Genomic DNA, 19,487 nt, shown 5'->3' on the forward strand with positions numbered 1-19,487 from the left:
CCATGCAAATAGGTGGGATACGTAGTCCGATCACGGCCATAGAAAGAGAGCGAAGGAGAACTGCCAACGCCTGCTTCTAATGCAGCCTTAACAGACACTACGTCAAAGAATGTCCTCGCCATCCCAAGCTCAAAACACAGGGTTTTCCGAAGGCCCGTCCCTAGACTCGGGGGCACGGACGGGTCCGGTTCCGACCCCCTTCGTCTATGGAGCCACGAAACCCATTGCAATTCAGGCCAGTCTGTTCCTTGCGCCTGACATCAAACATCTGGTCCACTCCGTTATCGATTTTGGGGCTACCGGCAATTACATAGACATCGCCTTAGCCACCACACTCAATTTACCATTACTTCACAAGAACAGACCAGAGCAAGTACAAGCGGTAGACGGCACATCCCTCAACTCGGGTCCCATCAGACAACAAACGGCTCCATTGTCACTAGTAATCCAAGACACACATACGGAATCTATTACTTTCGATTTAATAACCACACCTCAATACGGTGTCATGATCTCTGCTTCCAAAAGGTCAGGGTTTTCCCAACTCCCTTGGAAGCAGATCAATAACCCAGGTTCCGAGTGCCAACCAGTCCCAATTGGGACCTTTTGGACCCAGTCCTGGGCCAGTGGCACCAGGCTCATAAATATGCCCAGTCCCAGCGCTGGAAGCGCCGGGCTCATAATGCTTGGGTGGACTTACCTGCAGCAGACCATGCTGCTTACTTGCCTGCCAGTTGAGTCTCTGATCCTCTTCTGTTTGGAACTACTTTTCCTGTTGGGTGGGGCAGGAGCCACTCCCTAGATTCAGAACACTGGAACTCTTCTGGAAAGCAGGAACTCTTTTCTTACCTAGGTGTGGCTGTGGAAGGAGACACCTAAGCACTACAGGAGGCTATTTAAACCACACCCGATGGATGAATCTTGCTTTGCGTTATTCTGCATTCTCAGCAGCAGAACGCTCATCGTGTCTTCTGCATCTGATCCTGGGCCTAAGGAAAAAGGCTTACCATTCTGAATCCAGTCTTCAGCAACACCTATAAAGAAAAGAAAGAACAGGTTAGCATTACGGTCTTCAGTGACAGCTCTTCACTTACCTGGTCCATCGGCTGTCACCAACGCCTTGCGCTGCATTCCGGCATCTGAAAGACAAAGGCTTACCTACTCTTCGTGCGCTCCGGAGGTCTTCACACTGCATTCCGGCATCTGAAAGACAAAAGCTTACCAACTCTTCGCACGCTCCGGAGGCGTTCGGCGCTGCATCCCGCATCTGAAAGTCAAAACAAGGTGCGTTTAAAGACATTGGGGAACTTTAATACTCACGTGCCATTACTCCTTTCCACATCTAACCCAGTGGGTATTCCGGCACCCTGCAGCCGCCCCGAACTTGTACCTGCAAAATAAAAAGACAGTTAGAGCGCATCGTGAAGCAGGCAACAAGCGCTTACTTACGTGCTTCCAGGCGCTTCTATTCATCACACGGGCTCCATCTTCAACTCACTTCAGCCCGCCATCCGCCATCGCCGGAACCCTGCAAAACAAGAGACATCATTACTAAAGACTTTAAAGACATTAGAATTACTCGAAACTTACCGTTCATGCAGTAAACGACGGACAGCAGTCCTCTGAAGTCAAGAGGCCTGCTCCCCTTATCCAGGAAGAAACTGGTTACAGCACCCTGCCTCGAGGCAGATGGAGAGCACGGCGTTCACTTACCTAAGGTGAGAGCGTTAACCTTTGGGGTTCTACAGGAGAAGAGAAAGGGAAGAAGAGAGAGACATTCAATAACCCAGTTCATTAATCCCACATTTTCTATCTGCAGACATCTTACCCTTCGAGCCAGACATACAGTGCACAGAGGTCCAGCCCAAAGAGCCAGCCGTGTGTTACACATCACCTTTGAAGATACGGTATACGCCCAGTCAAGACCGGCGCCTCTACGGGAATCAGGTGAGCGTTACATACGGACTCATTCTTGGAATACCATGGTTACATACCCATAACCCTGTTATTGACTGGACTTCAGGTCAATTGTTCTTCGAGTCCGCCCATTGTCAATCCTCCTGTGTCACACACCCTGACAGTACGGATGCACCATCCCAAGTACTTGGAGCCATGGCACAGCTCACGCTTAACGATTCATCACCTATGGATGTCGATCTACCTCGGCATGTAGTGGGAACCATCACAACAGGGATCCCAGCAGAATACCTAGGTTTCCAAGAGGTGTTTGATAAGGGATGTGCAGAGGTTTTCCCACCCCACAGGCCCTATGACTGCCCTATAGATCTCCTACCCGACGCAACCATACCTTCGGGGAGGATTTATTCTTTATCCCCCATGGAGGTTCTGGCTCTTAAGGAATACATACAAACAGCCTTACGCCTTGGTCACATCAGGCCTTCTGCTTCCCCTGCAGCTAGCCCTATCTTCTTTGTCCCGAAACATGAAGGGGATCTATGTCCATGTATCGACTACAGGCGTCTTAACACCATTACGATTAAGGACCTCTATCCCATACCCCTTATTGGTCCTTTGTTAGACTTATTGACCCATGCCTCTGTGTACACCAAGTTAGACCTCAGGGGTGCCTACAACCTGATCCGGGTTCGCGTGGGGATGAATGGAAGATGGCTTTTTGTACCAGGTACGGGTTATACGAATACCTAGTTATGCCGTTCGGACTATGTAATGCCCCTGCCACATTCCAAAGGTTTATGAATGACATCTTCAGCGATATCCTGGACGTATTCGTCATCGTCTATTTGGACGACATATTGGTTTTCTCCCCGTCCATGAGAGAACATGTGGTTCATGTTCGAGAAGTGCTTACTCGACTCCGTAACCATGCCCTATTTACGAAGCTTGAGAAATGTTTGTTTCATGTTGATCAGGTTGACTTCTTGGGTTTTCATATAATTCCAAGGGGATTAGCCATGAACACCTCCAAGATTCAGGCAGTCCTGGATTGGCCGGTTCCTACCTCATTAAAGTCACTTCAGTCCTTTCTTGGTTTTGCCAATTTTTACAGGTGCTTCATTTCTGGTTTTTCCTTTATCACAGCTCCACTCACATCTCTCACCAGTCCACAGGTCCCTTTTGTCTGGACGTCGCTTCAACAGGAGGCGTTCGAGACTCTGAAAGCTGCTTTCACGTCAGCCCCTATCCTACAACATCCAAATCCAGAAGCACCCTTCATAGTGGAAGCTGATGCTTCCTCGTTCGCTATGGGAGCAGTCCTTTCTCAAACCTGCACAACCACAGGCCCTTTACACCCTGTAGCCTATCATTTGCGCAAGTTTACAACAGCGGAGATACACTATACGATCACCGAAAAGGAGTTATTGGCAATAAAGGAGGCTTTCCAGGTGTGGAGACATCATTATCTGGGAGTCACCCACTAAATCACTGTGTATTCCGACCATCGGAACCTACAAAATCTAGCATCTATGAAATGCACTAATAGCAGACAGGTCCGTTGGCACTTGTTCTTCTCTGCCTACGATTTCATCATCAAGCATAGACCTGGCAGCACGCATGATAAAGCCGATGCCTTGTCCCGTTCCCCGTGGGGGTGTTTCCTTTCTGATATACCCTGACACGCTACTTGATAAAAAACATGTAATTTGTCTCTGTACACCCCCACCCGATATGTTGTCTTCCATCCGCAGTTGGGTGTCCCATCACCCAGAATGACTGACTGAATGGGGTTTACTGGTACACAACGCTCTGCCCTTCTTTCAAGAGAAGCTTTATCTGCGTACTCCCAATATGCGTAATCAGGCCTTAGAATGGTCCCATGATGCCCCCATCCATGCACACCCTGGACAGAAACACACTTTGGCTCTACTACAGCGCTGGTGTTGGTGGCCCTCGATGTATAGAGATGTAAAATCATATGTTAACACTTGCTCTGTATGTGCAGAATGCAAAAATAGAAAAGGACGTCCTCTGGGCTTGCTTCAGCAATTACCCGTACCACGATACCACCTAGGCCATGGCACACACTCACGATCAACTTTGTCATGAACCTATCAAGAGCCAAAGGGTTTGACACCGTAGGGGTAGTGGTCGACTCCTTCACTAAATTGGCATGTTTTGTGCCTTGTTCGGGCATTCCCAAAGCCCCTCAATTAGCAGGCATGTTTTTCCGGGAGATTTTCTGTTCTTTTGTGTTACCCTCTGTTGTCATTTCCGACCGGGGCTCTCAGTTCACATCCAAGTTCTGGCGGTCCTTAACTCGTTTACTCGGAATCGATGCCCGGTTCTCTTCTGCATATCATCCGGAAACTGATGGGCAAACCGAACGGGTAAACCAAGCTATGGAACAATATTTACATTGCCTCTCCCTACAGAACCAACACTCCTGGTACCAGGCGCTGCACCTTGCAGAATTCGCCTACAACAATGCCTCTCATTCCTCCACAGGCTTATCCCCGTTCTATGCCCTATATGGCCAACATCTATGCACCCTTCCCTTCCCTGTTCCATCAGTCTCACAGACCCCTGCTGCTTCTGCTTGCATTAAGGACCTGTCCTTGGTACACTCACAGATACACACACACCTGCATGAAGCCCAGGAGGCGATGAGGAGCACTGCTAACAAGAGGCACACCTCAGTCCCTGAGTATGCAACAGGAGACAAGGTCTGGTTGTCCACCAGACATTTGCATCTACCTGGTTGTCGTAAGTTGCTTCCAAGATTTGTGGGTCCCTACAAAATTACCAAGGTTATAAATCCAGTGGCATACCGTCTTTCCCTTCCTGCTTCCTGGCATGTTCACCCCGTCTTCCACACTTCCCTACTCAAGCCCTTTCTCGATGCCATGAGACTGGTATTGCCACCTACTCCGGTGGTGCGGGGTGATTCTGAGGAGTACGAGGTCAATGCCATATTGGGTTCTTGTGTCATCGGAGATTGCTTGTTTTACCTCATTGACTGCTTGGGGTATGGTCCCGAGGGGAGGTCCTGGGAGCCCGCTTCTGCTGTTCATGCTCCCCTCCTTGTCTCACGTTTCCATCGGGACAATCCATCTAGCCCACGGGGTAGTGGGCCCTTGGGGGGGTCCTGTCATGCACATGTCTTCACCCTCACTAACCCCTTCTTGCAGGCTTTCTGTATCCCGGTCCCAGCCCCTCCCTAGGAAGCAAATCACAATCCCCTTTGGGCGTCATGCCGCTCACCTGCAGCACCGGAGGTATGGGAAGGTACGGCCAGGTTTCAGGACAGGAGCCCGCCTGTGGCAACTTCCATGGCACTCGTATGCGCGAGGGGGGTCCAGCGGGGTCCCGTTGCGGCAAGACTCCTCAGGAGCGCCATCCCAGGCAAAGGAACAACTGACGTACTGCCGCAGAAGGCTGCGCATCCACGTCTGCTTCCATGACAACGAACTATGCTGCCGTCACGTGATTCCCGGACCGCAATCACGTGACCGCGTAGCAACGGCATAAGAATGCCAGTTTCCATGCATTCAGTGCTTCTCAGCTGTATTCACAGCGTTTGGCGTTTTACATCGTTGGTCCTTGCTCTTTGTTGCTTTGACCACGGACTTCATTTTTCTTGGATTGCTTTGCTTCTCCCTTTTGGCTACGTTGTATATCAAACTGACCTTTTGGCTTTGACCACAGACTTCTTTTCCTGGATTGCTACTGCCTAGCCCCTCTCTGCTTATCTGAGTCCGTTCTTGTTTACCTAGGGCCACAGACTGTTTCACGAACTGTGCATTGGATCACTATTGCTTTTGGGACTGCTGTTTGGAACCTCAGTAAGTCCGGTCTTCCGGATTGCTACTACATCTACTCAGGTGCTGCCGGTGAGCTGACCGGGCTCTTCACGACCAACTTCCTTTGCTGCCCATTCACCCAGGCTCACCCACTGAACAGCGACTATAGTGAGGACCCCCAGTCCGTTACATTACTCCGGCCAGGCTTCCATCCACCGGTAGGTGCATTGTGGTATCTCAGATTGTGGTAGTGAGACTTATATTGACCAGTTGCTTAACCTGCTCCTTTTCCTTTCGGCAGCCACTTGGAAGACCTGGTGTTCCTGTTCTCATCACCTGTGGCCCTAATCCTCGAACAGCGAGTATCTTGTATCTCGCTGTTGGTTGCTTAGGGACGGAGGTATTCATACTCCATGCTACCCTCAAGTCCTGACATCTTCACCAGTGTCTATTGTATCAACTCCTGCCATACCCAGCCCAGCCCTCAACTGAAAAACCAGGGTACACTTCAAGGTGACAAGCAGTTTCCAAAGAAAAGCATTTTTTGGCCATGGCTATCCCAGGTGCAGATAATTACCCGCCTATATCCCCCATATACTGCCCATCTGCTGGTACCTTTGTGTCATAAACCTGGAGTTATTCCTTCACAGCTGACCCTCAACATTGCCTGGTCAAGAAGAGCATCCTGTTTGCCACTCAGTTCAGGTTTACCACTGCCTTTTACTTCTGCTCTGCTGAGTGGCAAGACCATTCACCCTAACCATCCTTATTGGTGTGTCTCCAAGAATAAAGGCCTCTAGCTGCCTTTTCACTATTCTTGACTTCAGGGTTTCCATCAATTATTACAAGCATACGTTCTTCAGAAATTATTTTGAAGTTGGCATGTAGCCCACTTAAACCTACATCTGTTCTTGAGAGCAGAAGTACATCATCTGCATTGAAGTAAACAGGGGATGGGAGAATGAGACATGCCTTTCCTGAGAGCATCTACTACTCCATTAGTGCACAAATTGAAGATCTGGAGAACAATGACCCAGCCCTGTCGTACTCGCCTTGGTACAGGGAAGGTGCAGTACCTTCAACATTTCTTCCATACATTACCACTGACCTATTTCCTAAATAAGGTAATTTAATGAATGTGCAGTGGGCACACATCTGAGGCCAGGAAGTGGGGAGAGGGAGGCAGTGGGGGCTGGGGCAGAGGCTATCTGATGTCCTCCCCAGAGGTGCTTCATGGAGGATGAGGATCAGTCTTCGTAAACGCTGATGAACACCTGCAGAAAGAATCAAGGATACAATATTTCCCACAGATTCTCTGGTGCACATGCGCACAGACTGCAATCAAGGATCATAAAGCACAGAAGCAGAGACCAGTTTAGCTAATACTCACTTTCCACGCAGTGAACCACGAGCTGTCCCTTACTCAGGCTTGTAGACAGCAAGAAGATGGTTCATGCCATGGCTTGCCAGCATTGATGAATCATGAGATATGCCAGCAGGAGAGGGGTCCATAATGGAATCAGGCGGCCATCATGGCATACCTGCCTGATTCCATGATGGAAGCCCTAACATTTCTGCTCTTAGCCTGTGGAGCTGTGGACTAATTAGAAACAATTAAAGAGTCCTTTAGCTGTAACGGGATGAGACTGGCACGAACAAGGGAGAAAAATAGTGGACCTCATTCCACGAGTCACCACAGGTGAACCCGCTCTAACATTGTTGAACAATTGCCAGAGGTTTATGATTAATTATGAACTTTTCAGCCATCACCTATTTTGTTTTGCTTTGTCACCCCAAGTGTGATGGGTATGCCCAGACGTGGGTCCTGGGCCTAGAGACCCAAGCTACTCCTCACTGATGATACCCAATGAAGCTGAAACCTTTGTGGGAATGCTTTTGGTCTCATGCAGAAGGGATATGACCAAGCAGTTCAGGCTGGACTGTCCCATTGGAGGTGGTACCAAGCCTGATTTGCATATGGTCTTTCCCCTTTCTGTAATGGCTTGGCAGGTGAAGAACAATGGTCTGGAAGGTTGCAAAGAGCAATTGCCAGAGGTTTAAGATTAATTCTAAACCTTCCAGCCATCACCTCTTTTGTTTTTCTTTGTCACCCCGAGTGGGACGGGTATGCCCAGACGTGGATCCTGTGCCTGCTGTGCCTAGAGACCCCAGCTACTCCTCACTGATGTTGCCCAATGAGGCTGAAACATGTCTGGTGTTGCTTGTGGTCTCTTGCAGACAGGGATGTGACCAAGCAGTTTGGCTGGACTGCCCATTTGGGGCTGGGACCAAGCCTGATTTGCATATTGTCTTTCCCCTGTCTGTAATGGCTTACCAGGCGAAGAACGATGGTCTGGAGGTTTGCTCAAAGCAATTGCCATAGCTTTAAGAATCATTCTAAACCTTCCAGCCCTCACCTCTTTTGTTTTGAACCCAATTGCCTGCAGAGTATAAAAAAGGGACCAGACTCCTGGGTTAGTCTGTGAGTTTAGAAACTGTTGGATAGAGTGAGGCAGAGCAATGGATGGAACAGAAAGCTAGGAGAGGACCTGTACAAGGAGCATAAGAACAGAAGAAATGAGAATGTAGGAGGAAGGAAGATAAGACAACTCCATCTCAGGGAAGGCAATAAGCAACACATTGGAGGGTTACATGTGATTTTATCGAATACAAAATAACTATACCCATTACAACTAATATCATAATAACGAATTCCAAAATTGAAAAAAGTAAATTTTGGTTGTTTTTGGGGTGGTAGCCCTTCCCAAGTGCCCCCTTTTTTCTGTTCTTAATACTGTTCTCCCACCCCGAAAACCACTATTCCCACTTCCAACCCCTTTTTTCTTTTTTCCAAATTCGTTGTTTTGGAATTAGTTATTTTCGGTTCGTTGTTATTGGATTAGATCGTTGTTATTGGATTAGATATTTTGTAATTGGTTATAAACACTGCATTGCCAGTGGAGGGAGAATGGATGCTGCAAGAAAGGAACAGGAAGTAAGTGTCATAAAAAGGAGAGGGCAGAGGAAGAAAGCAGGGGAGATAGCCAGAAACAGGAGACAATATGGATCAGAAGGGAGGCGAAGGTGGTTTAAGAAGTAGGTCGGGAAGAGAACATGTGGGCGCTTGAGGGGCTCAAGACGTGTTTGGGCAATTCTAAGTATGTCGATGGCAAGGTGTGAGAAGAATATGCTGTGTGGGCTGCCCTAGGGCCTAGGATTCGAGTATCGAGTCTATGCCCGACTATGTGGACACAATTAAGGGACTAATTCATAGAGCGTTTTCCAATGGGGTTTTGCCATTATAAAACGCTTCTGTGAATAAGGCTCTACAACAGGTAGACAAGAGGAAACTGAAGGTTGCATTACAGAAGTGGAAGAATGGCAAAAGGGAAGTAAATAGTTTATTAGTCGTGTACATATAATAAGGGGCAGATAGGTCGACGGGCAGTGGTTGTTCTGCTCACCTCCCCGCCTCCCACCCAGGCCTTAAATCTGATATTACTTAATTGTAAACACCGTTTCGGTTACTGCTTTTACACCTAGCAAATTTAAATGAACATGCATGCAAAAACTATGCTGGTTATTGCTCTAACACCTAGGAAAGTTAAAACGAGATCTTCTGGGATTGATAAACAGTCACAAATAGTAGGCTGGACAAATGTAGGATTTAATGGCACAAGTCTTGACAGGCAAAGGCATTTCATCATTTCCCTCCCGATAATGGAGAGCCAGGCTCAGAAAAGAAAATGCTTGCGTTGGTCCCTGGAGGACTCTTATCAATAAAAGCTGTTCTGTAAGTTACAGTGGGCCTCATCACGACTTTGGCGATAACCCTTAAATCCGGCGGTAGCGCTATTACCGCCGGATTTAAGGGTCCGCCAAATCAGGACTTCGGCGGATTTCGCCGCAGCTCTGAGCTGGGGGGAAATCCACTGAAAATTCGCGCTCATACTGCCGGCGGGAAATCCGCCGGCGGTATTAGCGTGAAATTTCCCCATTGAGCCCAATGGGGAATGGGGCATTCCCGATGGGCTCAATGGGGAATGGGGATTAACATTACCGCCAAACTCGTGATCCGGCGCTATTAGCGCCGGGGAGTTTGGCGGTAGGGCAGATAGCGTGGCGCTAATAGTGCCGGCGTTACCGCCCAAGTCGTGATGAGGCCCAGTGAAAGGTAGTTCAAAATCTCTTCCCGCATAATGAGGTGTGAACTGTAAGGTCAATACGTGAGATATTTGATGGCATACATGTTTGCAAGCAACAGCCTTCATCAAATCCATGTCAACCTCGGGGCAGACAGCTCTTTGCCACTCAGAAAATAAAATGCTTGTGGTTTGGCCTAAGAGCAGTGTTGTCCAGAGAAAACGTAACATTAATTTTCCAGTTATAAATTAGCAATGGAATCAGAAGCTTCCTGGGTATAGTTGGGTCAGATAATCAGTATTAAAAGATTGCTAAGAGTGCTAAGAGTGGGATTGTGTAGAGATCCCCGTGGTTCAAAGGTCTAGAGTACAGGCTGCAATTGTATCTTCCTAGGTGAGGCATTGGGCCCAGGGTCGGACTGGGACAAGAAATAGACCCGGACACCCAAGAAAAAGTGGCCCATCTTTCGCCTCACGGCTCTTGACCTCTGATGAGATCACCGGAAGTGATGTCATTTGACCCCACCCCAAAGTGACATCCCGGGAAGCAATGAAACGCGACCTTTCACCCCTTGACAAAACAGGAAGTAACATCAAATAGCATTGTTCCTATGTACACTACGAAAAATATGGTTATGATTTCACTAATGTGAGATACGTTTCATACAAGAATGACTCACCATATGTATCATTAATATCTGTGTGTATAGATCCATATTGTCAAATTACTGTGAATGCAAGCAGACGTCCAAGGCCAAATGATATGTTATTGTATAGCACTTCTGCTTAAGCTCTTTTTTTATAGAACAAATATGCACACAATATCACCCAACCTGTGTTGGTTCTCATTTATCAACCTCAGAAGGATGAAAGGCTGAGATGGCCTTGCTGGGATTCGACCCTGCAGATAACACACACATCGCAGCAGCGTGAGCTCAACCCACTGAGTTATCATATTGGCTATAGTAAAATGAGCAATTACTCTGTAGTGGATACCATTAAACTGGTAACTGAGATTTAACAGGCGACCAGTTAAATTCATCTGAAGGTCTGGTGCAAAGTTGGCCGCAACCTGCAGCAGCATGTGCCAGATGCATGCATCATAATTTATGATGCACACATCATACATGCAAATCAATCAGCAAAGCAAGGTAACATCTGTTACCTTGCTTTTATAAATTATGCCGTTACGGGTGCTTTTTGTTTGTTTCAAAAAAATGTTTGTTTTTTCAAACTTTTTTTTTCTTCAAAAGGGCCCAGGCTTGGCCAGAAACCGGCCCCCAGGGACTACACAAGATATCGGCCCGGCCACGGCCCGAGTGGCAGATGGGCCAATTCGACCCTGATTGGGCCTCATTACAAGTAGAGTGGTGTGGCAAAAAGGACAGTAAAGTGGTGGTAGTTCCGCTACTGCCACTGTACAGCCACATTACCTCACCGCCGCACTACGAGCTATGTGATAAGGTTGACATTTTAGTTCCAGCAAAAATGTGGTGACTTTACTGTGCGGTGTTACCGCTCGCTGTAAATCTGCCAAAAAATCGACGTGTCCTTCTGGACTCCAAAAATAGGTATTTACACTGCCCTACCACCACCTGACATCCCATGGAAATGTCAAGGTACCGAGTGATGGTAAGAGTAACACAGTTTGGTGGTAATTTCGCTGATTTACCACTGGATTGCTGCCAAATTCATGATGAGGGCCATTGTTTACTGGAGGCGATAGTAGTATACACAAGAAGCTATGCTATTTGAAATCATTATCTAATTTATGATTTTCCCTGGGTGGTAGTGGTGCACGGTAGAAATCAACATAACATTTTATCATATGCATTATTTATTTATTATTTATGCATTTATTATTCATTTCCTATTATTATATTTTCATTCGTTTTATATTTCCCATTGTACGGTTTATACGACCCATGACTATGTTCTACAAAATAAGACACCTAGTTGTACAGCCTAAGCAGCACCGGTCAGTTACAATTTGGTCTTACACACAAATGTATCTAAAGTTAATTACATAAAAGAAATAAATCCATGCATTTCACGTTCGGAACATGTTAAATATTGCGCGTTTAAAGAGCCACGCCATTTTACAGGCCCAGCCATTGAAACTTAGGCTGCAGGGCTCTGAAAACCAGAACATGGCAGTTCTGGGCGAAACAATAGAGGGAGAAAGCGGCAGAACAGAGAGCTCTGTTATTCGAGGGTAAGTTGGCAGAGCTGTGCAGAACTCCAAGCGGTGCGTAGGGACGTGCCAGGGTGGGCAAACCATGCTGAGTGTCTGCAAGAGGGCCCCGCCGCGGAACGCAAAATGAAGGCGCAGAGGGGAGACTTCTCCAGAGTGCTGCACGCGCGAGGCGCCCTTCACATCCTCTGCCTGCTATCCGTGCAAACAGGTAGGAGAAGTCAGCACGTGAAAGGAACTGAGTTCTTTTTTGTGCGAGTCCCTTTGAGGTTGCCTGCCAAGCATGAAGCAAAAATGCCAACATGGGAGGTCAGCGCGGACCAATCTTTGTAGAATCGCGGCTTTGGGGGCTGAATGCCTTTAAGATTGCGAGTTCTGTTGTTCACAATGTTTTAAGCGCTAGACTGGGGGTTGTCCTTGTAGAGCTGAGTCGCCATTGGGAGTGCATTGCTGCCCTTAAAGTGGGGGGACTCATAAACAAACGAAATCAGATGCAACGTCATCAGAAATTAGCACATGAAGGTGAAATATGCACATTTCATTACATTGGCTTTGCAGAACCACCCAAATTGCACAGGACGAATGCATTTTGCCTTTTATAAAATCAACACAAACACAAAACCAAGAGAGGATATTTTCCTCCAATAGTGTTTTGGAAAATTTTAAAAGGTGTGTATGCTTTAAACTCCAAGAATCAATACATGTGTTTTCCCTGGGACTTGCGGTACCGAAATGGGGCATTTCACCTTTAGTTGTTTGCTATCGTTCACCGGGTTACGTAGTGGAGTGGGGAAGTGTCCAGCCTGCAAGCCTGACGACTGCGGTTTGATCCCTGAGGTCATCTTTAATTCATAAATTCAAAGAGGTCAATCCAGGTTTCCCATTTTAGCTGGGGGGACTGAGTCCACCCTCTGAATAAAGTGGGTGGACTCCGTCCCCCGCATGTACCCTCGAGTTGAGCCCTGTGATAATCTGTAAAATACCACAAATATTTACAGAGTAATTACAACATTAAGAGACAGTCCTAACGATGCCCAATCATTTTAGTAACAGACAGAAGATATGAGTAGGGTTGGAACATTACATGATTCATTCGTTCATTTTGTCATTTGTTATAGAGCCTTTCACCATAATTATGGCCCCAACGCGCTGCAATTATAATGAATGGTCTTTAAATAGTAATTAATCCTGTCTTCATCTTTGAGATGCTCTGTGTGTGCGCTCTGTTTGTTCCGTCCTTGATTTGATGGGAGCCCAATGTTTTTATAGTAATAATCATAATAGGGTGTTCTCGCAGAGCGCTCCGTGGCAGAATTCTCCGCCTTCAAAGTGCTGTAATAAAAGATGTCATTAATAGTCAAGGTAATGGTTTTCAGTATTGGACAAAGGTCAGCTCATTGCACACCAGTCAACGCGATCTATGCCTCATCACACAGGAGCATGCTACAGAAACGGTCTCAGTACATGGGAGTAGATTACCAGAACTGCACCGGCTGACACACATTAAACATATGATGCAAACATAAGCAGCTAACAGGTGCATCTTCTTAAACGAGTAGGTTTGAAGGCGTTTCCTTAATGGAATAATAGGGGAGGGAGCGTGTTCCGCGTATAGTGGAACGCCTGAAAAGGAGGCATAACATGCATATATAGATAGTATGAACAGGCTTCCCTACCTTGAAACGCAGCGTCCGCTCTCATCTCATCCTCTTTTAACATTCTGGCTCAATTTGGCTTTCTATCCCTGGAAAGGATAAGATGGACGGCTCTGGCCCCGAGTAGAGTTAAATATGTCATAGTTATTTTATCCTCACATCCGAATACTGTGTCTGTCCGACTCAATATATATTCATGGTTGCAGACATTTTAATACTAGCGTGAGTTTGGTGAAAAATGAAATGAGCACCAAACACGTGTTGCTCTATGTGCGTAGTGACTTAAGCATACCGCCCTTTTATCAGAGACATATTTTACAAATATAAATGTTTGCAGTCATTCTTATGTTGCAAAAATGCTCTTTAATTTTATGCAAAGTAGCCAGGCACCCTCATTGGGGGTGTTTGCCACCTTTATTAGCGGGTTTTGAAAGAGTGCCATGTGAGTGTCCACGACTGTTCCATCATGGATTGATAACTTTCTGTCAGAAAAAAACCTATAAGGTTATTCTATATTTTGATAAGGTGCTTTGCTCAGTAAGATGAGTGTAACAGTCTTAATATGACCACAATATATAATGAGAGTTTTCCTTAGTAATGAATACTGTGACATTTTAAAAAGAGACAGTTTACACGCTAGTACAATTACATCATTTAACTTGTTAATTACTTCCTTTGCCAAGAATGCACAATTGTTTTCAAAATGCACTTCCCTCATGGAAAGGGTCATGCGCAGATTAAAAACAGTGATCTGTTTCTAATGTGTATTCTGCCCACTGATCAGTTGGTAGTGCTGCTGAATCCACCATTTGTTATGGTATATGGTATGCCCAAACACTCATATGTACTCACTGCATCACTGCTACTAGACGACGGCAAATAATTTCATTTATAGGTTTGTTTTAAAAATGGCTATTTATTATCACTGGTCATTAATAGGACTCAGTGTCTTCCACCTGGGAGTATGTCAGATTGAAAAAAAATTGGGCAAATGGAAACAGGTAACCGTGCACAGGAATTAAAGTGCAGTAGACATGCAGAAAAACAAATAGATGCCCGGATGTTAGTTAGAAGCTTTTGTAGATATATTCTATAGACAGGAAAGAAATACTGGTAATGCCAACATTTCCACTGTAAGAACACGCTCATGATGGCTTTGCCCAAATATTGCTAGTATTTAAAGCCCAGAAAATGCCCATGTAAGACACCACCTTTGCCGAAACATGCCAGAATTTGCCCATGTAAGACACCACCTGTGATGGCTTGGCTCCAAAGGGCCAGCATTTGCCTATTTAAGAACACAACTGTGACTTCTTTACCCCAACTATGCCACTAAAGTGATACGCCTATGGAAGCACAGACGTCTTGAGGAATTGATCTTTTGATAAAATCACAATTTTGAGGGACAATCTGTGTGTAATATTTAAAATGGCTGTACTGCATTGGCTGGTATTGCTGACCTGTGCAGAAATGAACTTCTTCCAACATGTCGAAAAAGCATATTGAAGTTGAAAGTTGTACGTTTAGAACTCTCAGCTGACCCTGTTGTTTTTCCTAATGTTTCATTAGAAGAACCTAGTGTCAAATTTAATCGAGTAGTTGGAATGTGTTTCTTTGTTACATTAAGTTCTGTTATGTTACTATGCTTTTGTACTGCACCATATCACCACCGTAGTCGTTTTGAATTGCCAAACCCTTGCCAGAGCCATATTGAGGCTCTGCCGGGGTTAACCAGACCTTCCTCGGGCTGTGATGAAGGGCACGAACAAGAGTGAAGTAAGTGTGGCAGGGAAAGCGAGAAAAGAGTTTGCAGATGCAGGGAGCGAGTTAGCCAGGTTCAAATGCTTGTGTTAGTGTGGATTTGGGTTCATTCTATATGCCCCTCTATATATATGGACTATGTTCCAGGGAGAGCCAATACAGAAGGGTATATTTTCAGTTGTTGGGCTAATATATGGCATTTGGATTTCAGGGACTATCAGAAGATAGACATTGAGTATTGTTGGGGGTCTGAGGGCTTGAGAGTGTGATCAGGCAACCCTGGTGCATATATAGGCTTGAAATATCTGCACAGTCTATTTATGGCACCAAAGGTAAATTCCCAAATAATAATTCTGGGGCCGCCAAGCCAACTGAGAAGGCAGCCGAATTCAAGAGTAGGGGGTGTGAGGGGTGAAGGTTCTTGGTGACAAAAGGCAAAATAGTGTAATGGACAGATGTAGTAAAGTAAATATTTTATGTCTGGCCCAACAGTAAACAATGTTTGTTTTGTGTCGTGTTGCATGCCACAGTAAGGCCACCTCACACCAATAAGGAGCATGGCGGAAAACCTTAAGGCTGCAAGCGAACAATATACGCATCAGTGTACCCAAGGATCGGGAACGAAAGGCCCCGAATAGCCACAAATGGCCGGTTCTGTAGTATGGATAAGTGGGTGACCCTGCAGGGGAGCTTTCAGTATACAAGTTCCATTATGAGGATGCAGCGCGCGGGTGCTGCTGCCCGAGAAGTCCCCGTGCCATGCCAGTAAACCTGTGAAGATTTCGGGGTTGTTGTGAGACCGGGCTCTTCTTAGATGGGGGCTGGGCTCCTCTGAGAATAATCTGCATGTAAAACACTCCCTCCAAGCCCTTGCCTAAGTTTCAGAGGCCCATTTAGATTAATAAGGGGCAGCAGAGAGACGCCCAAATAGCTTTGGCAGAACAGCTCAGTTTTGTGGACAACCTGCTCTTTCTAGAGCACTGAAAAGCCCTGGGAAAAGTCTTCCGCCTCCACTTTGGGACCAAAATAGTGAGAGTTTGCCTGAGACACAATACATTTTCTTCAAAGATGTACACCGAGGGAAACGAACTGGTCATTTTGGGAGCTTATACACTTGGAAACCCTTTAAAAGAAACAGGTGGGTTTGCATTAAAACCTTTGACAAACTAATGTAATGCAAAGCTGACTCACAGTCCTAGACCCTTTGCCAATCAGAGGATCAATGGGGACTTGGGCAGCAGCTAACATGGGAAATCCTTTAAAAAAAACTTCAAAAACCCAGGTGAGATTTTTATTAAAACCTGCGCCAACACGCACTAATTGGACCCAACCCGAGACTAACCTGTATCCAGCAGCAAAATGAAAGGCATTTTAGGTTATCCAGCTATATTCTCAAATACCGTTTTCCTTTAAGGAGTTGCAAGAGGGAGCCAGTGGGAGCATTGAGTCTTCTGTGCGTTTGGTGGAGGAGAAAAGCAGACAAAGCTTTAAATACCCTCCCTCCCCATTCTCCACATGCACCCTTCAAACATAGCTACACCTATACCCCAAGTGCAACATTTGCCTGCAAGCCTGCAGCAGAGGCTAAGCCTGCAGCAGAGACTAAGCCTGCAGCAGAGGCTAAGCTTGTCACGTCAAGTTGCTATGTCTTGCTCTTAAGGAGAACAATTGAGAATTAAATTTGCGCTGCAAAAAGGAAGATGTCCAACTGTCAAATTGCGCTGAGGCCTGCCAGTTCACCATGCTGGGCAGAGGGGCAGGAAGGCATTGGCTAACACTGGCTCTGCACGCTCAACAGAGTATTTTCTACAGGCTGTGAAGTGTGCCGTGTGCCTGCTTAGATGCACAGATCTTCATAATAGCTATGAATAGTACATTAAGCAGAGATGTGTTTTGCCAGTGAGGGGACTCTCTGACTGTTTCGCAAATGCACCCTTCATGGCTTTGATTCTACAAAACCTCCCCAGTGTGTGCTATACGTGCACCTACTGCATAGCACCACCACACTTGTGTTTGGAGCCCATGAACCACCGCTCCCTGGCATTTATGAGCATCATTAAACATGGGAAAAGAAGAAAGAGAGTCCTAAACTTAAGGGCCCCCTGCACACCTTCACACTGATCTCAGTCAATTATTTCAGCAGATATATATGTATCTCTCTTTGTAGGAAATGTTCACAAAATAAGTCAAGTATATAAAAAATAAAGGATTTAAGGACAAAAAATGAAAGTATATATATATATATATATATATATATATATATATATATATATATATATTGAGCTCTACGTGCTTCGGCCACCAAGCCTTCATCAGGAGTAGACATTAGTAGTACAGAATTCCAGTTTCTTCAACTCAGAAATCTACAATTGAAAAAACATAATACAGTCAATTTTTATCAATTTCATATCACAATTAACAGTAAATATTAGACCTTGGTATAGTCACTCTCCTGGATTTGGTGATCAAGCGATCCAAAGAGTCTAGCCAAGCGAGTTCCCAGAGGTCCATATACATGAATTCTTGATAGACATTCCTGACAACTGACAACTCAGGTGTGCACAACCAGAGGCATCTTATATATTTCATCATTAAACATGCCACACATGTAGAACTTTTTTTTTGTTTACCTCCAAAATCTGCATTGGTCTTTTGGGGCAGAGTGGATATGTTTAATTTCCCTGTAAATGCTTTTGTAAAATGGACATCTTAACAATCACTGTCCTTTTGATTTCAAGTATTCATTTTATTGTAACTGGTCTGTTGTGAATTTCATGGAGCTACTGTACCATGTTCTGATCAACAGGACTAGCACACTTCTGCTTTACCTGGATCAAATTGTGTAATTTCACACCATCAATTAAGATGTATCCTTTGTATTAATCTCACTGCAATGTGGCATGCATGGAAGCATAGCCCGTTCTCATGTGGCTGTCATACTAAGGCTTTTCACACCTGTAAAATGAAGAGGGGGCAAAATGCAGCGCCTCCGTACCCAATTTACTAAAGCCAATAACCTGTATTGTTCAAATACATCATTTTTTGGGTAAGGTCCAAGAGTGCTGCCTACAAGGCTCCTCTGGGTTTTTGCACTGCCAGTGACCGTTGACTGGAAAACACACACAACTCCTGTGACTACTGGACAGGCTCATTGTTTGTCTTACGAGGGGGCAATATTGTGTTAAGCACTTCAACACAATCCACATACTCTGTGCCTCATCACGAGTTGGGTGATAACGCTGGCGGTATTACTGATGGCGCTATTAGCCCTACCGCCAAAACCTGCAGCGCTATTAGCGCCGGATCACGGGTTTGGTGGAATGGTTAGTGCCCATTCCCCATTGGGTCCATTCGGGAATTCCTCATTCCCGATTAAGCCCAAAAGGGAAAATTCACGCTATTACTGCCGGCTGATTTCCCGCTGGCGGTAATAGCGCTGAAAATCAACAAATTTGCAACGGATTTCGCCCAGCTCAAAGCTGTGATTTGGCAGACCCTTAAATACAGTGGTAATAGCGTTAACGCCACATTTAAGGGTTACCGCCAAACTCGTGTTGAGGGCCTCTGTCTGGAAATACATAACTTACTCTCCATTAAATGATGTAAATATTTTCTGTTTCATGGATTTGCTCAAAATGAATGCATATATACAGAGGGATCACACAAATATACACACACGCACACAGATGCCTGACACGTCTTCCAGCCACCTCCCTTCCCTGCGTGCACTCCATGCACAAACACAGCCATTCGTCCAAACTCCTGCATGCACATTTTATTTTAACGTACATATTGATGTCCTCAACTTCTCCTCCGCAAGGATGAGAGCAGGAATCGGAGCAGGAAGTTGATTGACACTTCCATCCCTGAGACCCGCCTTCAGCAAGGCCATGGAATCCCTCTGCCCAAAGTCTTCAATGGTAGGTTTGATATTACCATTGGTTCTCATGGAAAGAAAGTTTTCCACATCCACAGGTTCTAAAAGATGGTGGATCAAAACAGGTGCTATGGCTTT

General features: G+C 45.8%; 2 protein-coding genes across 2 annotated transcripts in view; one reads left to right on the top strand and one right to left on the bottom strand.

Moving 5' to 3' along the window:
- Nucleotides 1-19,487, bottom strand: part of CCDC15 (coiled-coil domain containing 15) — a 579,868-nt gene that overhangs the window by 526,072 nt on the left and 34,309 nt on the right. The window lies entirely within an intron of this gene.
- The window catches only part of HEPACAM (hepatic and glial cell adhesion molecule), a 388,102-nt gene continuing 380,642 nt past the window's right edge, over nucleotides 12,028-19,487 (top strand). The window contains exon 1 of the mRNA XM_069614560.1: nucleotides 12,028-12,267. Within this exon, the coding sequence (XP_069470661.1) occupies nucleotides 12,183-12,267 (85 nt within the window). The 5' untranslated portion in view covers nucleotides 12,028-12,182. The remainder of the gene's footprint in view (nucleotides 12,268-19,487) is intronic.

Source organism: Ambystoma mexicanum, chromosome 9 (genome assembly GCF_040938575.1).
Source record: "Ambystoma mexicanum isolate Mex_15411 chromosome 9, UKY_AmexF1_1, whole genome shotgun sequence".
NCBI classification, from domain to species: domain Eukaryota; kingdom Metazoa; phylum Chordata; class Amphibia; order Caudata; family Ambystomatidae; genus Ambystoma; species Ambystoma mexicanum.